The sequence below is a fragment of the Phocoena sinus genome, chromosome 14 (genome assembly GCF_008692025.1).
Source record: "Phocoena sinus isolate mPhoSin1 chromosome 14, mPhoSin1.pri, whole genome shotgun sequence".
NCBI classification, from domain to species: Eukaryota; Metazoa; Chordata; class Mammalia; order Artiodactyla; family Phocoenidae; genus Phocoena; species Phocoena sinus.
Genome location: NC_045776.1, coordinates 66,425,797 through 66,446,896, shown reverse-complemented (window position 1 = coordinate 66,446,896; position 21,100 = coordinate 66,425,797). Strand labels below are relative to the sequence as shown.

The following is a 21,100-nucleotide window of genomic DNA, read 5'->3' as shown; positions in this document are numbered from 1 at the left end:
CTCAGGACTCTGTCTCTCACATGCCGGCGCCAGGCAGAGCACACACCTGGGGCGCCTCGCTGAGCCCGAGATGCTCCCTCCTTGGCCTTGCACGGGAGTAACTGGAGTGGATCTGCCTCTCTCGTAGGGCGAGGTCTCTCTAGAGCCCCACAGACCCATAGGCTAGAGCTTTAGCCACAAGGGGCAAGTGTGGGCCACCCTCCCCTGCTCCTTCCCTGGCTCAGGCCCCCATTCTTCTCCCTGGTTCCCCACCCCAGCACCTCCGAAGCGCACCTTTGAGTAGTCCTGCGCCTCCTCCAAAGCCTCCCTTGGCTCCTTGTCACTCTCAGGAGAAACTGCAAACTCCGTAGCCTAGAGCGCAAGATCATTTGCTGTCCTTGCTGAGCGGATTTCTCCTGCTCTCCTCCTTATTCCAGCCCCCTTGCCTCTCCACTATTACCTGTCCAGCTTTTTCTTATGTTGTTCCCGCTCCCTGGAATGCCCTTCCTTGCAACACCCTGCATCCAATCCCTGCCTCCCTCAAGGCCTATAATCAAAGCCCTCCTCTTCTGCAAGGTCTTTTCTAATTGGTTTTATTTGCTGGGAAGTGAGTCCCAGTCCAGTGAAGGCGACGGGCACGGGGCCTGCACACAGTAGGCACTTGTCTGAGAAAAGCACTCCCACTGTGGCACGCTGTACACAGTAGGTACTCAATAAGAGTTTGCCAAAGATGTGATGGCCAGGGAAGCTGGGAGTGGCCACCTCTCCTTTTTCAGTTCTTATATGGCTCTCTGTGCTCGTGGGTGCCCAGGACCACCCACTCTCCAGACTCCCTGCCTCTACCTGCCCGTGTCAAGACTTACCTGACCTGTGTCCCGCCCCAGTGTCATGTGAGCTTTCAGCTAATGAACTCATTCCAGCATTTGTGTGCCTTGGCTAATCTATTATCTTTCCCAGGGACACAGGCCCCAGTCAGTTAGGACAAGTATGAAGAAGGCCCTCAAGGGCGAAATAGCTCCCTTTCTCCCCTCTGCCCTATTTTCACTCTCTCTTTTTTACCTGTTCCCTCCCTCCCTCCTTTCTTCTTTTCTCTCTTCCTTCCTTTTTTCCTTTCTCCCTATTTCCTTTTTTTCTGTCCTCTTTTTTTCTGGCCACACCACATGTCATGCGGGATCTTAGTTCCCCAACCAGGAATGAGACCAGAGACCCCTGCAGTGGAAGCACAGAGTCCTAATCACCGGACCACCAGGGAAGTCCCTTTCCTCTGTCCTTCAACATTTATTAAGAACTGACTGTGTACCAGGCACTGGCCTGGGCACTGGAGGCCTATTGTTTCCATAAGACCCGGGCCGCATCCTGGAGGGCCTCTCAGACAAGCAAATCCACGGCTCTGGCCCTGGGCAAGCAGAGCTGAGATGGGGAGCCTGGTGGCCCTAAGCTAGCTTGGGGGCTGGGCTGTCAGGGAAGGACACTCAGAGGAAGAGGCAGAACTTGCTTTGAAAACATAGCAGTATTAGGCCTGCAAAAGTAAGGGGGCCTTACAGTAGAGAGAACAGCATGTGCGAAGCCCCAGAGGCATGCAGCTGCCTGGCTTTTCCCCAATGGAAAGGAGGATAGTGGAGGGCTTGGAGCAGAGGACAGCCTCTGGCTACAGGTGGAGGGTGGCTCCTAGGGGCGAGCCTGGGGGAGGGAGGAAAGGAGGGGTTCAGGTGTGGGGGAGATGCCTCACCCAGGAGAGTGTGTTAGTGTCCTGGGGCTGCTGTAACAAAGTACCACAAACTGGGTGGCTTAAAACAACAGTTTATTCTTTCACAGATCTGGAGGCTAGAAGTCTGAAATCAAGGTGTTGACAGTGTCACATTCCCTCAAACTCTGGATAGACTCCTTCATTGCCTCTTAGCTTCCGGAGGTGGCCATCACCCTTGGCGTTCCTTGGCTTGTTGCTATATCATGCCAACCTCTGCCTGTCTTCACATGGTGTTGTCCCTGTGTGTCTGTGTCTTCACATGGCATTTCCATGTCTTATCAGGACACCAGCCATATTGGATTAGGGCCCACTCCAATGACCTTGTCTTCACTTGATTATATGTACAAAGACCCTATATCCAGATAATGTCAGTCATAGGGGACTGAGGGTTAGGCCGTCAATGCATCTTTTTAAGGGATACAGTTCAACCCGTAACGGAGAGGGACATGTGGTTTCACTGAATTTCTCCCAGGGGGCAGCCCTGATCCCTGCCCTGGCTCTCACGTGTCCCGTCTACAGATGCCTGGTCACCATGGGTGCCCCCAGCTCCCACTGGCCAGGAAGGTCAGAACTAGGCAAGACCGAACTTGGTACCATGGCGCCCTCTGCTGCTCAGGTGTAGCAAGAGCAGTCTTGTTCCTGAAGGCTACCCCTGCAGAGCCCCTTGGAGACCTCATACTTTTTCAGCCGTGGGACAGCCCTCAGTCCTGAGGCTGAGGTGGCCAACTGGAATGGCGCTGAAGGTCTGGAGGCCGCAAGCGCCAGCCTCGGCATCTGACTGACCTAGGTTTGCATCCTGCCTCTATGGCTGCTGGCTGGGTGACCCTGGGCTGGTTGCTCTGCCTCTCTGCGTGTCAGTCACCTCCTTGGGGGAGCAAAGGGAATTGTGCATGTTCCCACGTGGCACAGGGCTGAGCACAGAGCAGTTGCTCAGTACCTGGCGACTACTCATTATCAAAGTATTAATTACATTAATAAAGGAGTTAATAACTATAATGCTTTTAAAACAAACCAGGCAGATAGTAAATGCTAATGAAGTAATTTATGTTCTTAGCATCTACTAACTGCCAGAACTGTTCTCCTTGGATCTCGAAAGGACCTAAAAGGGCCAGTATTAATAATAATAAATAATGTAATTATATATAATATTATTATGGGCATTTCTAGGCCCTTAGGGGTCCAAGGAAATAGAATTATGGGGTTCCACAAACCCAGGAAGCTATCATATTGCACTAAGTCACGTCTCTCTTTGATTAATAAAAGGAGGGAGAATTCTCTAATAAATGTGGGGTCAGTTACATCTTTTCCTGCAAATAGTCTTAGATATTGTCAGTTTTATTTATTTGTTTTTGCTTATTTTTCTCCCTATGAATTAAATAAAGACTCCAAGTCTGTGCTAATTTCTTGCCACAAGGAATATTATGAGGGTGTAGGCAGTGGTCCCAGAGGGTTGGTGGGGTTAAACCTGTCCCATACTGACCAACCGTCTTGGTTGCCCAGGACTGAGGCACTTCCTTCAATGTGGGAACTTTCAGTGCTAAAACCGGGACAGTTCTAGAAAAGTGAAACAGTTGGTCACCCTAACTCCTTCCTACCCTCCTTGGACCAGAAGCTTCCTCCCAGGAGGAAGATTGACTCAAGCCCAGGGAGGTTGAGTGATCTGACTTTGAATTCTGACCCTGGCCCTAATTAGCTGTGTGACCTTGGGTAGGTCACTTAACCTCTCTGAGCTTTGATCTATAAAGCTAGGATGTTGTAGGTGTTCAGATAAGTTATGTAAGCACTTGGCTTGGAACCCGGCACAAACAGGTCTCCAGTAAAGAATCTCCTGGCTGTGGTTTCTGCCTTTCATATCTGGCTGCTGGCTACTGGTTAGAGACCTGAGGAAGGGCCTCTGTCCCCCGGGGAGGCTGACGGAAGCAGATGGTTAGAGCTGACACACCCCTGCCATGGTTGATCATACCTGACATGCCTTGGTTGCTCTCTGGACATGCGCTCCAGGAGGGTCTAAGCCAACTTGCTGACTGCTGTCTGCTCAGGGCCAGCTCAAGGCTGGGGTGCACTACAGACATCTAATGAATATAAAATGTTTTTTGGATTAATTAAACTGAACTCCAGGATGGAAGGGGAAAACCCAGGACTTAGGTAGGGTTAGAGCACAAGCAGATGGTGAGGCAGCCTGGAGTGGTCAGTAGGGGAAACGGGGCAGGCAGGGATGGGTGAACAGACATTGGCTATGGAAAGGGTTTGGGTTCCCAGGGAGATGGCTTAGTACTGGGTCCGATACATCTTGCAACATGACCTCAAGCATTTCCCTCCTGCTCTCAGAATGTCAAATCCCACATGTGTAATATGGGATGGTAATTGTGCCTACGTCAAAGGATTATTGTGAGGACTAATGAGATTGCACGAGGAACCGTTAGCCTGGGCTCTGGGCCTGCTGTTCACGGCTCCACCAAGTTCTCCCCACCTCCCTGTCACACACACACACACACACACACACACACACACACACACACACACACAATCTTCCAGGTCTTGGTAGCTCATGGGACCCCTTCAACCACACAGGCCTTCAGCATGTGACAGATACACACCAAACCCTGCCATACCACTCGGCTCTGCCCCACAGACACACTCAGGTGCCCACCATGCTCCCTTGGGTTCCCCCAATCCCCACCAGTCACCCCACACACACCAGGGCCCCGCCAGTCAGCACCACTGAGGCTGATTAACAAAAACACATCAAATTATTTTACTTCTGAAGTCTCCCCTTTAAGGGGAGCCAGAAAATAGAACATTCTTTTTTGGAGGGAAGGGGATTTAAATTTAAAAAACGAAAAACGAAAAACCAAAAAACTATAATTAGTCAAATACTGATCTCAGGCCCTGTGTGCAGTGGGCCCAGTCCTTGGCTGGTCACACCCCTGCAGTAGCCCCGCCTCACCCCAGGGGCTGGGGTGGCACCAGGAGGGCCGTGGGGGGAGGCCAGCGGGCCCCTGCTCAGCCCTCCTCCACGGGCGGGCGTCACCACTGCAGGAAGTCCCGGATGAGCTTCCAGAGCTTGGTGACCCACAGGTTGACGCCCAGGTCCATCAGGTACTGGATCTCGGGCGTGAGCATGCGCCGACAGAGCTGTGCGTGCCGCCGCCCAATGCTCTTCTTGAGGTTGTAGCCCAGGATGGATTTGGTACCCAGCGGCTGCCAGGGCTGCATGGCCGAGTCCTGGATGGCGGCGGCGTCCACCGCGTGGCCGCCGTCTATGCAGATGCGGCGCATGCGCTCGTTGGCGCGCCTCAGGGCGGCCACCTCGCGGGCCATGCGCTCGCGCCCAAAGGCCTCCACCTTGCGCCAGAAGCTGGCGTTGAAGTGGCGGTAGAGGCGGGCGTCCAGCACGTTCCAGGCTGTAGCGCGCCGGTACAGCTCGCCGGAGAGGCGCGGCACTGCCGAGGCGCGGCGGGCATTGAGCTTGAAGTAGAGCACGTCCTCCAGCTCCCAGCACAGCAGGTCCTTGAGCAGCACTAGCGACTCGTCGAAATACTCCTGCAGGAGTACGAGGTGGAAGCGGCGCTCCACCTCCAGGATGTGCTCCTGCACCTGCGGGCTGCCGGGGTCCAGGTCGCTGTCGTAGCCCAGGTCGAAGAAGAGCAGGTTGTGGAGGTAGTGGGCGTTGTAGCCGTGGGGGTCGTAGTAGCGGTCTGGGTCCTGCAGGAACTTGGCCAGCTTGTCGCGGCCCGAGAGTTTCCACGTGAAGGGCACCACGGAGCCGAAGTAGTGGAAGGAGGACTCGAAGAGGCGGGCGGGGTCGCGGAGCACAGTGATGAAGGTGGCGTTGGGCGGCACCAGGCCCCGGACCTCGTCGTAGTGGAAGCGCATGTGGTTGCAGATGATGTTGAAGCAGGCCCCGGGCCGGTAGTCCTGCACCAGGCTGCGTGCGAAAAAGGCCGGGTAGTCGAAGTCGTTCCGGCCGTTGGGGAAGGCGAACTTGAGCCTGTGCTTCTGGCCAAAGCGGAACAGGATGTTGAGCAGCGTGCTGCTGGCCGTCTTGTGCGTCTTCATGAACACGATGTCGCGCCTCGGCTGGCAGCCTCCCGCCGAGCCGTTGGCCGGGGTCAGTGCCTCTGGCTCACTCAGGGCCGGGGAGCAGGGTGCTGCGCCCTCGGGGGTCCTGCTGGGGATGGAGTGGTGGCAGAGCCTCAGGACTTAGCACCCTGGGCTCCGCTACCCCAGGTCTAGAGAGCGGGCTGCTGGGGGTGGGGTGTGTGGCAGGGGAGCCCAGGGACCAGATGGGCCTGCGTTCAGGCTGCAAGGCCTAGGTCAGTTGTTTGGCTTCTCTGGCCTTAACTTTCCTCATCTGTGAAACGGGGACAATAAGCCTGTTCGTGGTGTTGCTGTGAGGACAATAACACGTCTCATTCATGGCCACTGTTAAGTACATTTATCATGAATTAGCATTAGGTAGGACCACATGAAACTTTGCAGGCCGAAAATGGTCAGTTATTAGCAGTTTCCTCTAGTTAAACTTAATACCTCCAATTAAGGGCACAGGCTGTGCTGCGTCCTGGGCAGAACAGCCCTGTGGGGAGGTGGGGTGGACTCACGGTTAGGAGCCAGGCTTGGAGGCAGACAGACCCCAGTTTGAATCCAGGCCTGTGCCAGCTGTGTGCTCTTGGACAGGTCCTCCCCACCTCCTGGCCCCATTGGAGCCCACCGTGCAGATGGTGTTATTTGATTCTTATGCTCCATGTCAGGCTCTGTTACTATACCCACTTCACAGATGAGGACACTGAGGCCTAGGGTTCCACAGGATGTTCTGCTCTCGGTGGGATTTCTGCCTGGCACAGCATGATGCGGGGCACAGGGTGGCCACCCAGGAGGTAACCGTGGTCACGGGGGCAGGAGCCAACCCTCCCCCACCCCCAGCCCTCGGCTGCCCAGCAGGGCCACTCACGTGGAGGCCAGGCCAGTGTGCAGCGGGGGGACGGCGTAGGAGTACAGCAGTAGCAGGAAGCTGGTGAAGAGTGCTCCCAGCACCAGCCCCTTGGCCATGGACTCCCAGCGCTTCTTCTGTGGCAGCGGCATCTCAGACACCTGTGGGGAGTACCGAGCAGGGAAAGCGTTAGGGGGCTGGCCGCAGGGAGCCCCCCCCACCGTCTCAGGCCTGGCTGGCTTGAGAGGCAGCCTTCAACGTTGGGACCTGCCTTTGCTAGCTCTGTGGCCCCCCAGCAGGTCCAGACAGGGACAGAAAGACTCTGGGCTGCAGATGGACCCGCTGGGCAAAGCCAATGCAAAGAGAGGCTAGGGAGTGTGGCAGGGAGAAGGTTCTGCTGCCTGGTTCGGTTTTAACTTTTAAGCTGAGTGGTGGGTATGTGGGTGTTCATTAGTTTATTTTTTACACCTTTTGGGGCTTCATGATGAAATCATGTTGTAAGTAAAAAGGAAAAGAAGACCCTTTCCCAGTGCTCTGTCCCCCTAGGCCTGGGGCCAGGTTTGTCTACAGGGAGGGGCCTGGGCCTGAATCCCCCACCTTTCAGAAGGCCCAGCCAGCCCACCTGTCCCCCGTGCCACCCTTCCCAGCTGCCCAGTGAGGGGCCAAGGCTCCTCATCTCTCCTTACTGGCCCCTGTGCCCATGGGGTCTGTAGGGGAGCCAGATGGAGAAACTGAGGCTCAGAGCAAGGAAGGAGAGGGCTCAGATCACACAGCCAGCCCGGCCTCTGCCCACATGCCCATCTTTTCTCGCTGCCGACAGGCAGGGTTAACCGGGTAAGTATGAATTTCAGATAAACAACGAATAGGGACTTCCGTGGTGGCGCAGTGGTTAAGAATCCACCTGCCAATGCGGGGGACACGGGTTCGAGCACTAGTCTGAGAAGATCCCACATGCCATGGAGCAACTAAGCCCGTGCGCCACAACTACTGAGCCTGCGCTCTAGAGCCCACAAGCCACAACTACTGAGCCCGTGTGCCACAACTACTGAAGCCTGCGTGCCTGGAGCCCGTGCTCCACAACAAGAGAAGCCACCGCAATGAGAAGCCTGCACACCGCAATGAAGAGTAGCCCCTGCTCATGCAACTAGAGAAAGCCCATGTGCAGCAACAAAGACCCAAAGCAGCCAAAGATAAATAAATAAATAAAATTAAAAAAAAACCCACAACAAATAAAACTTATTTTAGTGTACACGTGTCCCAAATATTGCCAGGGATATAGTTATACTAAAAATTATTCAGTATGTCTCTGAATATCAAATTTAACTAGATGTCCTGGTTTTTTTGTTTGTTTTCAGTTTGGGGGGGTAGTAGGTTTTAGGTCTAACTGTGGCGACCCTGTCAGCAGGGGGCTGAGGCCTGAGCTGTAATGGGGGCAGTTCAGGCTAAGCCATGGGGGGTCCAGGAGAGAGCTGGGACTTGGGAGCCTTCCCACCACCCCTTAGCTGCAAAGCCAAGGTCCAAAACTTTCCACTGCTGCTGTGGTGCATGCTGCACTAGGCCCTGGGCCCCAGAGGCCAAGAGAGATCACGCGTGCTGCCCCGTGATCACACGCATGGCACGTCACCACTGACCCTGCGGCCAGAGGTCAGCCAGTCAGCCTGGAGGAGGACCCCATGTAATTCTCCCTGGAAAAGTGACCGGAGGCACCCACAAACCTTTCCCAGAGAATGGGTACTCCAGGTCTGCCTGACCAGCCCCTGAGTTTTCCGCTTCTCATCTAGAAAGTTGTCCTCACAGGAAAGGACATGAAGAAGAAATTTGCAGAGGAAGGAATTATATAAGAGGGAATTTGGGGCTTCCCTGTTGGCACAGTGGTTGAGAGTCCGCCTGCCGATGCAGGGGACGCGGGTTCGTGCCCCGGTCCGGGAAGATCCCACATGCCGCGGAGCGGCTGGGCCCGTGAGCCGTGGCCGCTGAGCCTGCGCATCCGGAGCCTGTGCTCTGGCAACGGGAGAGGCCACAACAGTGAGAGGCCTGCGTACCGCAAAAAAAAAAAGAGGGAATTTGGCTTCCCTGGTGACAATGACATATCTCTGTTCACTCTTAGGTGGACAAGGTGGACAGGGTCAAGGGTGGACGAGAGTGTGAGACAGTTTCCGGTACTCCTATCAAAGGAGGAAGGTACAAGCTCTTCCAATTCCAACTATTCTGCAAAAACACTTGGGCAAAGTCACCCATGCAAGGGTGTTCATGGAGGTTTGGTCAGAAAAAAGTTAGAAACAACCTCAGTGTCCATCAGCAGGGCACCTGTTCCACAAACCAAGGCCCCTTCCCAGATGGAGGCATCTGTACCCGCTTAACGAAAAACAAAAAAGGAAAAAGAAAGAAGGTGGAGCTGAGTGGACTGGCTTGAAAACACACCATGATCTACTAATGTGGAAAAAGAAAGTTCTGGAACACTATGCCCCCAAATCCATATAGGCAATAGGTAAATATACATAGGCCCAGAAAGAAACCACTGTAGGGGCATATTCTAAGTTTTAACAGTGGTATTCTCTGCGTAGCTGGGGGAGGGGTATAAAAGGTAATCGTTTTCTATATTATGCATTTCTGTAAGGGCTGCATTTTTCTTAAGGAGCATGTATTACTTTTAATCAGAAAAAGGCAATAACATGTATTTACTATATTTAAATAGTAGATAAAGCTTGCGAGGTGGGGAAAGTCAGCTAGCGAAGGTCTGGTCATGAAGAGGCCTCAGGAGAGGGGAGGAGCCAACCTGGAAGCCCCGGGCCTGTGTTTCAATCACAGGAACTCCTTGGAGCCTCAGTTTCTCGTCGGTTAAGTGGGGAAGCTGGTAGTGCTGGCTTTTCCTGAGATGGGGCTGGCAAAACGACTAGCGCAAAGTTATCGCTCAAAGAGCGTGGGGACCTGCTCTGGGTTCCTGTCTTTGTCGCCCTCAGGGTGGGCTCCCCCTGAACAAGGAGTGGCTGCCCCCACCCCGACCAAGCACAGACCTGCCCCCTGCCTCAAGTGAACCCACCAGCTTCCTGTTCCTCAGGGGTCCCAACAAATAGCAGGACAGAGCCCTGGGCCAGGCCAGAGCCTCAGATGTGAGCCCCAACCCTGAGTGGGGCCCTGGGCTTCGGTTTCTCTGACTTTAAAATGGGGAGGGGTTCGGATTGCTGCCCTCTAAAAAACCCCGGGGCCCACCCCTGCCCCAGGTGCCCCACTCACCAGGGCACTTTCCAGAACTCTGGGAGGCGGCTGGCAAGGCTCTGGGTGAAGGTCAGGCAGCAGGGGGCAGACCAGCTTCCCAGGACCACCAATCAGGCTCTGCCTGGCCCCGCCCAGGACCGCCCCCTCAACCCCCTTCCCTGCTTCCCTCATTCGTTCATTCCCCAACTTTGGCTTCCTCAAAACCAGCTGGGCCCTGCCCTGATAGGTGCTGGGCCCTGGGCCCTTTCCACCCTCTGATTTCACTTTTGAGTCCTGCTATGAGCCAGGCCCTGGGATGGGGTCTCCTCCAGAGCATCTCACTGACTCCACCCAGCTATCCTGGGAGGCAGACCCCACTGTCACATCCATTTTGCAGATGGGGAAACCGAGGCTCTGGGAGGTGACGTGACTTGCCCAGGGTCGCAAGGCAGCGTGCAGGGCTGGGATTCGAGTTCATGTCTGTTGGCCTGAAATGTGCATCTTCCCGTTTGTCCATGGCGGCCTCTGCCTGGCATGTCCCAGGCCCAGCCCAAGCCCGTGGGAAGGAGGGTGTGCACAGCTGGATGTTCCATCACAGAAGGCTGAGGCTTGCAGGCAGCTGACGGTCCCAGGTCTAAGTCCATGGGGTACCAAGGACAATCTCAGCCTGGCCCAAGCCTCACGGCCTGTAGCCTGGAAGACAGTGCAGCAAGGAGGCTGAGGCTCAGAAACGGCAGAGCCACCATCAAGGTCACACAGTGCAGCAGTAGCAAAGACAGGGCCAGAACCTGAGCCTCTTTCCTCTGCTATGGTGGTGACAGTCCCAGGCACTCAGGGCAGACCATCCCCCCTCCCTAGCTCACCCTATCTATTCCTCTCCTTCTGGGTTACCCTAGCCACATCACCCTCCGTCTGTGCCAATGGCTGGCTCCAGGCCAGGCCCAGCAATCCTCCTGTTTGGCTGGACCAGCACACTCCAGGGAACAAAGGAGAAACAGGACTCATCCGCCACAGCATGCACACGGGGAAACCGAGCCCGGGATGGTGAACCTTCTTGCCTAGAGCATCACCACCAGGCAGGCCTCAGTCCCAGGGTGTCCTGCTCCCCCCAGGGGCCTGTGCGCGGGACAGAGGAAGACACACTCACCTCCGGCCGTGTCTGGATGCCCCTTTTCTCTCCCTGACTGAGCCACATCTGACTCCCAGGCTGCCTCTGTGGTCACTGGGAAACAGGAACGCTCCAATGACACCCAGGAGTGTGCTGGCTGGCTCCCTCATGCTCTAGTGGGTGTGAATATTCATGAGTTCCCTCCCTGGGGAGAGCAGGTGGCATGTCTCTGTACCCTGCAGGTGCTGCCCTGGCCCTCTGCCCCCTGGGTGGTCCCCAACCCTCTCTGGACCTCAGCAGCCAGGCAGCTCCTTTATCCAATGGCTCAGCAAGGCCCCTGGCGTCCTTGGGCCAAGGACAAGCAGCCGCAGAGCCCGGCAGAGAGCCTGGGACCAACTTGAAGGCCACGGGAGGGACAGGGAGGCAGGTGAGTTTGGGGAAGCTAATTTCTCCGCCAATCACATCTCGTTTAAGTCTCACAGCTACCCTATGAGTCAAGTACCACTGTTAGCCACTCCCCAGGTAAAGACACCAAAGCTCAGAGAGGTGAACTCACCTGTCCAAGGTCACACAGTTAGCAAAGAGCAGACAGAACCAGAGTCAAAACAGGGACTTCCCAAACTCTAGGGCTTAAAGATGCCAAGACACAACCTGAGACCAAGATTTGTCTAAAATCTGTGAGAGCCCAGAGAGCAAGCAACTCAACCTGGAAGGCCCGCTGGAGGAAGAGTACCTGACCAGGGCTGGGGAGGTACTGAATCAGATGAGATTCCACCTCTCTGACCTCCAAATCCTTTATCAAAGTACAGTACGGAATCCTGCCTGTCCTGCCTCCACCCTGTGTGAGGGATGGTGGCACAGGACACCCTGGACCAGCCTTGAGGAATTTGGGCCGATCAGAGATGCTGATCCTTCCCAAGGTCTCCCTAGGAAGAGGCAGTTCTAGGGGCCAGAGGCCCTCGGGCTCAGCCCAGGCACTGGAATCTCTCGCATCCTGTTCTTTGCTGGGTTCAGGTCTGTTCTCGCTCAGCCTTGCCCATGGACAGAGGGTGCCCACAAAAGCCCCACATCCTTCCGTCAGCACTGATGCCCAGAGCTCCCACCATGGCCCATGTGTGGGGCTCTAGGAACCCAGGTATCACCATCAGTTTTTAAATTAATTAATTAATTAAAATTTTAACATCTTTATTGGAATGTAATTGCTTTAAAATGTTGTGATAGTTTCTGCTGTATAACAAGGTAAATCAGCTATACATATACATACATCCCCATATCTCCTCCCTCTTACATCTACCTCCCACCCTCCTTTTTTTTTTTAACATCTTTATTGGAGTATAATTGCTCCAATTGTATAAAAGTATAATTGCTTTACGATGGTTAGTTTCTGCTTTATAACAAAGTGAATCAGTTATACATACACATATGTTCCCATATCTCTTCCCACTTGCATCTCCCTCCCTCCCACCCTCCCTACTGTGAGGGTCATTTATCCCACATCGAGCACTTTCATAGGACGAGCAGCTGCCAGTCCCTCCCAAGGAGCAGCAGGCATCTGACAGTGTGCTCTGAATAGTCTTTCCCCCAAAGCCCCACCCAGCCAGGGAGCAGCCCAGCAAGCACCCACGAAACAGGGGAGGCCCAGAGTCCTGATCTCCCTGAGTGCTGAACCAGGTCCAGGGCATGGGATAGAGATGTTTTATCTTTTCTGGGCTGAGCTAGCTTGAAGACGGATGCATGGGAGAAAGTTGGGGCAGAGCTGGCATCAAATAGCAGACATGCTGGTTTATGAGCGTGGACTCTGGACCACCGCCCAGTTCTGTGCTCAGGACTTCCCATGCATCACACACCCTCATAATCTTTGCAGAGAGCCCTTTAGATCCCCCACTTTGTTGTATATAAGGAAGCTGAGGCACAGGGAGGGGACGTGACAAGCCCAGTGTCACAGAGGGGTAAGAACCTCGTCCATGTAGGAGTGGAGTGAAAGCCTTTGAGCAAGAGGTGAGATCGTGGGAAGAGTGGGAAGCTAGTAAAGAAGAGTCACATAAATATTTTATTGACACACATATATATCTGTAACAGTAATATATAGTTTTGAAAAAATTAAACATTGAAAGTTTCATATTTCTAAATATTATTTTTGTCATAGTGGATTAAGGCCAACAATAAGGAAAAATCTATTTGTTGCTTCTGCTCTTAATATTTCTATTTGGAATTTGATCACTTCCTTTCCTCTTTGATAACAACCCTACTCTAGTAGCCAATGCATACATTGCATTGTATACATTTTATTCAATTAATTTGATTCAACTGATTTTCATACAGTTCTTTATTAGCTGGCCTTTGGGGTTAGACTTACACAAGCACTAATGCTACAAAAACTTCACTTTAGAATGGCAAATGATCATCTAATAAGAGTTTTGCTAGGAAAATTATTTGAGGAATGCCAGAGGATGCCTAAGGAACATTCTGATCCAGTGACACTCAAAGTAAGAAGCGGAATATAAGATAAACTGGCAAAGATAGAGGGAAATTTCAGTGTAGCATAACATAGGCTTTTACTTTTTTATTATATATTCATTAACATCCAGAAAAACGAAGATGAAATTCTAAAGATGCAAATGCATACTAATGCTCTAATCCTATTGTCAACACCAATTAATTTTGTATGCAATTTTTCTTCCAGAAATTTACATTTCCTCTCCCATAAAATTAGTCTAGAGGCTGGACAAGTTACTAGTAACTAGTTTTTCGATTATGATAAGTGACCATAGCCTAAAACTGGCTATAATACAGACATAACACTCTGAACAGCTTCCTATACACTACCAGTTGTAAGGCTTTGTACAGATATGCCTTACCATCTTACATTCAGTTTTAAAATGTAAATGGTACAGGATATTGATAAACCAATTAGTGCTGATGCAAAGCAAATTCCTCTTTTATCTCAATTACAACATGATAATAGTTCAAGATAGTTTAAGTCTGAGACAAGGGCAACTCAATAAAACAACAGCATCTTGATATGGTAAAGAGGAAAATGTGACTCAATTACTGTTTTAAAAATATCTCAAGGGCTTCCCTGGTGGCGCAGTGGTTGAGAGTCCACCTGCCGATGCAGGGGACACGGGTTCATGCCCCGGTCCGGGAATATCCCACATGCCGCGGAGCGGCTGGGCCCGTGAGCCATGGCCGCTGAGCCTGCGCGTCCGGAGCCTGTGCTCCGCAACGGGAGAGGCCACAGCAGTGAGAGGCCCGCGTACCGCAAAAAAAAAAAAAAAAAAAAAAAAAAAAATCTCAAGAACTTTGGCTCTTTTCATTGCTTTTATCAAAAGCTATGATATAAAACACTACTCTGATTTTTTACATATTTAGTAAGCAGTTTGGGGAAGTATGAAGAAAACACCTCAATAAAAGCATTTTCTAAAGTAAGAAATGTTTGGGATTAGAAGATGCAAACTATTATATATAGAATGGATAAACAACAAGGTCCTACTGTATAGCACAGGGAACTATATTCAATATCCTGTAATAAACCATAATGGAAAAAGAATATGAAAGGAATATATATATATATATATATATATATATATATATATATATAACTGAATCACTTTGCTGTACACCAGAAACTCACACGACATTGTAAATCAACTATACTTCAATAAAATAAATTTAAAAAAAGAAAAGAAGAGCCACGTGAAGCCAAGCTTTCCAGAGTGGGAGCGTTGATTGCAGAACCTGCGCCTCCAGCCCTGCCAGAGGGGTCTCTTCCCCCAGTGTCAGTGACGTCGGCTCCGGCTGGTTCTGCCCCCACCGGAAAAAAATTGTTGTAATTATAAAAGCAGCACATGCTCAATGAAAAAAAGTTCAGACACTTACAGAAAAATATAAAGAGCTCCATCCCCAGAGGGCAGCACCCTTAAAGCTTCGGCACAAGCCTCCTCACATTTTTTCTATCAATAGAGGCAATAGGAGGGGTCTCTGTTGGGGAGCACATTTTGTTTTTTTCACATATCAATAGATTATGGACATTGTTTTGTGATCACAATGAGTTTTAAATTGATCTGTTCTGCAGGTATTTACTGAGCACCTGCACTGTGCCCAGCACTGGGGTGCATGATGCCCGGTGCACGGAGCTCGGGCTCTCAGTGCTGGACGTGAGAGAGGAGCAAGCTGACAGCTGCAGATGCTGTGATAGAGGACACCCTGGCAGGGCTTCCTGGAGCACAGAGAAAACACCTGATCCAGCCTGGAGGCGGAAGGAGCGTGGCCAAGGAGACTTGCTGGGGTAGGGGGCCCCAGCGGCAGAAGCTACAGTGTGTTTTCCAATTTCCAAAGGCAGTTAGTTCCCTTTCTCCCTGGGTACATGGCTAAACTACATTTCCCATTCTCCCTTGCAGTTCAGTGTCCTCATGTGACTGAATTCTGGCCAGTGGAATATGAGCAGATAAAGGGCCTCCAAAGACATCGGCTACAGAACATTCTGTGGAACCACTGCTCCTGTGAACCATTCCCTGACTGATGGGCATCCATGCTGTTTGTTCAGTGCGCACACATAGGAACAGGGCTCTGGCAGAGATGGTGGTGGAGTGAGGGTGTCTTAGGGCTGTTTCCTGTGGCTGGAAGGGAATCTTACGGGGACAATGGAGGAGACTTTAAGAATAGAGCAGAAAGACTCTCCCTACGGTGCTTAGAATGCATATTTGACAGCAACTGTTAAAGCTCTAAAAGTGCCTGTCCTCAGACCCAGCACTTCTACCTGTGGGAATTTGTTCAAAGAAGAAAATCTAACAAGAGATCTGAGATGGAGCACAAAGATGTTCATTGTAGTATTATTTAGCGAAGGGGAAAAATAGAAACAACCTAAGTGTCCAACAAGAGGGGATGGTTAAAAATATGTGACATTCATCCAAATGGTCTAATATGTCCTCATTAAAATGATGCCCATAATATTTAATGAAGTAAAAAAACACATATATACACACATATATGTACACACATACACACACATAAATATATACTTACACACATATAATTTTGTTTTACAAAGAGTCTGTATTACTTTGGAAAAAATTAAAAATAACGACGTTTCCATTTTGAAAAACTGCAGTCTGGCTGGAGGAGGAGGGAACCGTGGCTAGTCTGAACCATGCCCCACCTTGTTGTGTGACCACGGCAGGCATGCTGCCCTCTCTGAACCTCAGTGTCCTAAAATGGGGAAGAGACAGCAAGGGTCTGGGACCAAGAAGAAGCTGGAAATTGTGAGCTGCACAGTTGAAGGTGCAGATGGAGAGGTTGGCCCTCCATCCAGGAGCGCTGGGGGACTGACTTGCAAGAATCTGGAAGCTTCCCCCCTCTGAGGCCCTCTGGAGGGGGTGCTGGAGTAGAGATGGGGAGGATCTCCCGAGGGGCACTTCAGCTTTCAGGACCACCTCCAAACTTGTCAAGGAGCCCTGACATCTTGCTCCTACTGCCCCCTTGGCTGGGGGAATGGCTGCAGCTGGGTACCAGGCCTGGCAGCTGATTAAGAGGGCAGCGTTCTTTGATAACTAGAAAACTTTTTGATCTTGCAGGGTCAATCACCTATTTCCACGGTTCCAAATGGCAACCACACAGACACACTTAGTGTCACCTGCTAGCTCATGTGACGGCGGGGACACCGAGGCTCAGAACTACGAGCAAGCCCACAGGTCTTGCCTCGCTGCTTTGTCCAGGCAAAATCACCACCCCTCCTGATGGCAGATTTGAGTCGCCCCAAAGTAGCTCTAACTGAAGAGTGGCAAAACACACGTTAAGCAAGTAGTCAGTCCCTTCTTTATTAGCTTCAAAATCACTGAGAAGCCCTCAGGTGAGTATGTGAGAGTTGGTAGTATCATTCTCTGTACCTTCTAGCATGACTGAAATGTTTTTAAAAGGGATATCATGCACTTGTTTGCATAAAAATATGTAAAATATAAAGGTTTTTTAAAAGGTGCTGAGCACTTGCTATGCACAACGCCCTGGATCTGCCCGCCCGCCTCACTAATCCTGGAGAGGTCTGCCTATAAATCCCAGCTCCCCAGCTGGGCGACCTTGGGCAGGTAACCTCCCCTCTCTGAGCCTTGGTTTCCTAACAAATGGGGATACTTCAACCTTCTCACGGGTTTGCTGTGAGGATCAAACGGGATGAGGCATAAGGAGCCCTTTGCACACACCTCGGGTTATTATCATGACCCTTCTAGATCCACCTGGCAGGAGAGGCAGGACCCGCCAGTACCATCTCCTGGAGGGCCACCCTCCCCATCCAAGCACCCATACTTCCCATGCTTCAGACCCAAGGTCCCTGACTCCCAGATTTCACATCTGAGAAAGTCAAGGCACACAGAGAGAAGGACTTGCCTAGGGTCCCATGGCAAGTCTGGGCACCACTGGGATCAGATCTGGGGATGCCCAAGCCACACCCCATCTCTGCCCTGGGGCTGGCAGGTAGGAAAGCATGTTTCCTCTGGAACCCCACTTCCTCTGAACCATCACTCCTCACCTGGCTATTCCCCTGACCCCAGCCCACTGACCCCCATGGGCGCTCTGCTCCATCCTGCCCTCCCTGTCTGGAGTAGGACAGGGCTCCTAAACAGGGATAGTCCATATTCCTTGCTCAGTCTGAGGGAAGCAAGAAGCCCTTCACAAGCCTGTTGCCATGCCTGGAATTCCAACATCTGTGTATCGTTCTCCCAGGTTAATCATTGCCTCTTTCACCAGGGTGACACAATTAATCCCTTAAAGCCTAGAGGGAAGGACACACTCCTCCCTTGCTGGATTGGACCCATGCCCTCAAATATCAGACCCATGCGCATCAGACAAGGGGATGCACAGGAGGCAGGCGTGCTTCTTTGTCCACAGGGATTCCTTCAGGCAGGGCTCTGCCCAAGTGAGAAGCAGGGAGGAAGCAGTCCGAGGTGGCAGCTGGGAACAGGGCTCTGTTGTCTGTGCTCCCAGGGTAGCAGCCTGCCCACCCCCCGAGTGTCAGGCAGAGCTGGGAGCTAGGGAGGCAAGGGGGGAGGGGTCCTGAGCTGGGGGCTGGGGGCAGCCATGGAAGGTCTAAGAGGCTAGGACCCCAGAAGGGCAGACAGATCTTGAGCAACGCTGGGGTCCTGAAATGGGGACTCGGGCAAGTCACTGAATTTGGAGTCAGTTTAGCCACATTTGAACTATGTGACCTTGGGCAAGTCACCGAATCCCCCTGAAACTCAGTTTCCCCCCTTGGATAATAAGGTTAGTAACAATGCCTCCTCTGAGGGGCGAGGGACAATGCAGCAGCACATGGTCTGCTCCAGCTCAGGCCTGCCCATGGCCTTACCCTCTCTGGGCCTTAGGTCATCCTCTTTGTAAAGGCAGAGGTTGGATTCTCCCAACTGGATTGTCCTCCTGAGGATTTCCATGGCACCTGTCACCGGGGCAACCCAGGTGATCAGGTGTCAGGTCTGCCACCCTCTCTCCCTCCCTCCTACTGGTGTGGGTTACTGCAGCCAGATGTGTGCCCATCACCTCTCCTGCTCTAGGCAGGTGGGAGGGGGTCCCTGCTGGGAAGGAACCACAGCCTTGTTCTGTAATGTTATCAAAGCACCTTGGCTTGGCATCAACGGGGGCAGACCAAGCTGGACCCCCTTTCTGAGCACTGGTCCAGGGAACAAGGGAACTGTTGGGTTACCTATGGGGCCATTCCTGGATACCAGAGTTTATCCCACTCCCACAAGCCTTTCCTTGGTGGCCTTGCACCCTAAGTGGTAGAGGACAGGGCCTTCCCCAGGCAGAGGGGATCCATTTTTTACGCTGATGCCCAGCCCCTGCTCTGACGGCCCCTCTTCTGGGGAGGGCTGGTGGGAAGAGGGAGATCCCTGCCCCTCCTCCCCCAGGGCTCTGGCACCATGTCCAAGATTAATGATTAATGAACTCCCAGTTCCAGCCCAGCTCCAGCCCCACCCGCCCCAAGACCAAGGACTGGGTAAACCCTAGAAATGGGACCGTGGGGAAGAAACCAAGGGCCGGGCGAGCACCAACCTGCGCCACCCCCCTCCCCGCCCCCCCGCAGGCCCCAGCCTTCCCACCCTCTCTCAGCTAGGACAGGTGCGTGAGCCCCGAAGCGGTAGTGTAGCACTCCCTCACCACTCAGGTCTAGAGTCTGGCGTGCGCAGCCCCAGTTCCGGGCGTGGGCAGCGCGGGCTTGGATCCCAGGGGGTAGACTGAGGCAGGGCGCAATCTGGTGATGGGTGCTGGGCCCCCAGGACGTACCTTGTCCCCGTCTTTCTCGGCCTTGGCGTGCAGGCTCGGCCCCGGGCCGCGCCGCCCGGGCGCTTACTAAGGCGGCGGGGCGTACCCGCCGGGTCCCCCTGCTCGGCCGGGCCTGGACCATGTTCCCGCCCCCGCCGCCGCCGCAACCTCTCCGGCCAGGTGCTGCCGCCAGCCTGGCCCGGCCCTCCCGGCGCCGCGGCCAATGGGCGCCCCGGGCCCTGGCCCCCTCCCCTCCCCTCTGCGCCTGCCCGGGTCGCACAGAAGCCGCATTCAGCGCGCCGGGGCGCAACGTCGCGCCCCCGCCGCTGGCCCAACAAGGCGCGTTTGTCTCGGATGTGCCAACGGGGCCATTGTCCTGCCGCCGGACCCTGAGGCTCGGCTGAGCTCCCAGCTCCGTAGAGGATTCGAGGGTGCCTGGGAAACGGGGTGGCGTGGTGATGGTGAGGGCAGCCCAGCTCTGGGAAAAAGGAGGAGGCTACACTAGCTGCTTAACTTTATTCACTGGAAGATATGGCCTGTGGCTCTAAAGTCAGTGCAAACTGGGGACACATTTTTAGCATCTGAAATGTGGATGAGAGGAGTAGGGCTGGTCATACCACCGGGAGGTCTCAGCTGACGCCCCCCTCTCCAAGGTGCCCATCACTGAGCACAGCGCCATCAGGATGCAGGTGCTGCATTCAGGATCTCTTTCCAGTCCCAGGCTTCCCTCCTTCACCCCAGAGGAGCAGGCCCAAGGATGGGGATTAGTGCCTGCCTGGAGCTGAGAATGCTCAGCTCCAGCTGTGGGCAGTGCAAAACCAGCTGGCCACCCAGTGGGGCATAAGCCACGTCAGAGCCCCACTGCCCCTGCCATTACTGGGCGACTCCGGAATGGGGAAAATTCCACATTAGCATGACTGCCAGGGACTTTTCCATATCTTTTTTTTTTTCCTATTTATTTTTGGCTGCGTTGGGTTTTCATTGCTGCGCGCAGGCTTTCTCTAGTTGCGGTGAGCAGGGGCTACTCTTCATTGCAGTGGGCGGACTTCTCATTGCGGTGGCTTCTAACGGAGCACGGGCTCTAGGCACGCGGGCTTCAGTAGTTGTGGTATGAGGGCTCAATAGTTGTGGCTCGTGGGCTCTAGAGCGCAGGCTCAGTAGTTGTGGCACACAGGCTCAGTTGCTCCACAGCATGTGGGATCTTACTGGACCAGGGCTCGAACCCGTGTCCCCTGCATTGGCAGGCAGATCCTTAACCACTGTGCCACCAGGGAAGTCCAGGATTTTTCCATATCTGATGGGCCCGCTCTCTGGCCTTGCCCTGGCACCCCTGCCGTGGCCCTGGGATGTACATACACCCAGGCAGGACCAAGTTATCCCCTAGGGCTGCAGACTTTGGCTCCAGAGGCCCTGACCCTGTCCCTGACTCTAGAAGACCACCCCCCCCCACACACCATGAAGCATGTCAGAGTGGAACATAATCTCTCTCTGATACCCACAGCACACCCACGGCGAGGCCCAGTGAGACAGGAGCCCTAGGTTCTCCACTCCCTCAGCCAGAAAGGCTGCCCAAGCTCTTGCCTTCCCCCTGCACAGGCTGGGTCTGAAGACACTGCCCAAAAGAGTTCTATAGAGCCTGGGCACTTCTACAGAGTGAGGGGCAGAGGGCCAAGGCCCTCAAATGCCTAGATTTGGCAAAGGAGGAGCCCAGTTCCAAACCCATACTTCCCCATCCTGGGCCCTGCTCCTGAGAGCAGTCAGCCCACAGGAGCACCCTGGGGGGGCATTCAGAATCTCCCTGCCTGACCTGGGAGGGGTTGAGTGGCCCTGGCTCTGCCATGAGGCACCGGCAGTCCAGGCAAGGGCATGTCCCCTTGGGCCTCTGCAAGGGCAC

The 21,100-nt window shown here is 53.3% G+C and overlaps 1 protein-coding gene across 4 annotated transcripts; it reads right to left on the bottom strand.

Annotated features, from left to right (window-relative positions):
• Positions 1 to 4,457: 4,457 nt before the first annotated feature.
• Positions 4,458 to 19,327, bottom strand: GAL3ST1 (galactose-3-O-sulfotransferase 1). 4 transcript variants are annotated; one of them, XM_032602804.1, is made up of 3 exons: positions 19,228 to 19,327; positions 6,678 to 6,817; positions 4,458 to 5,897 (listed from the first exon to the last, which is right to left on the bottom strand). In XM_032602804.1, exons 2-3 carry the CDS (start codon positions 6,806 to 6,808, stop codon positions 4,754 to 4,756), a joined length of 1,275 nt encoding a protein of 424 aa, XP_032458695.1. In that variant the 5' UTR covers positions 6,809 to 6,817; positions 19,228 to 19,327; the 3' UTR covers positions 4,458 to 4,753. The 4 variants fall into 4 exon arrangements, with proteins under 4 accessions (XP_032458695.1, XP_032458696.1, XP_032458694.1 ...); XM_032602805.1 differs by having other exon boundaries at positions 4,458 to 5,894; XM_032602803.1 differs by lacking the exon at positions 19,228 to 19,327 and adding an exon at positions 10,999 to 11,292 and having other exon boundaries at positions 4,458 to 5,894.
• Between the last annotated feature and the right edge of the window lie 1,773 nt (positions 19,328 to 21,100).

Excerpts from the sequence above, each read along its gene's own strand:
- GAL3ST1 (XM_032602802.1), bottom strand. The coding sequence starts at position 11,046 with ATGTGGCTCAGTCAGGGAGAGAAAAGGGGCATCCAGACACGGCCGGAG. Across the intron at positions 6,818-10,998 it reads GCATCCAGACACGGCCGGAG|GTGTCTGAGATGCCGCTGCC; the intron begins GTGAGTGTGTCT and ends TACTCCCCACAG. Across the intron at positions 5,898-6,677 it reads CACACTGGCCTGGCCTCCAC|CAGGACCCCCGAGGGCGCAG; the intron begins GTGAGTGGCCCT and ends CTCCATCCCCAG.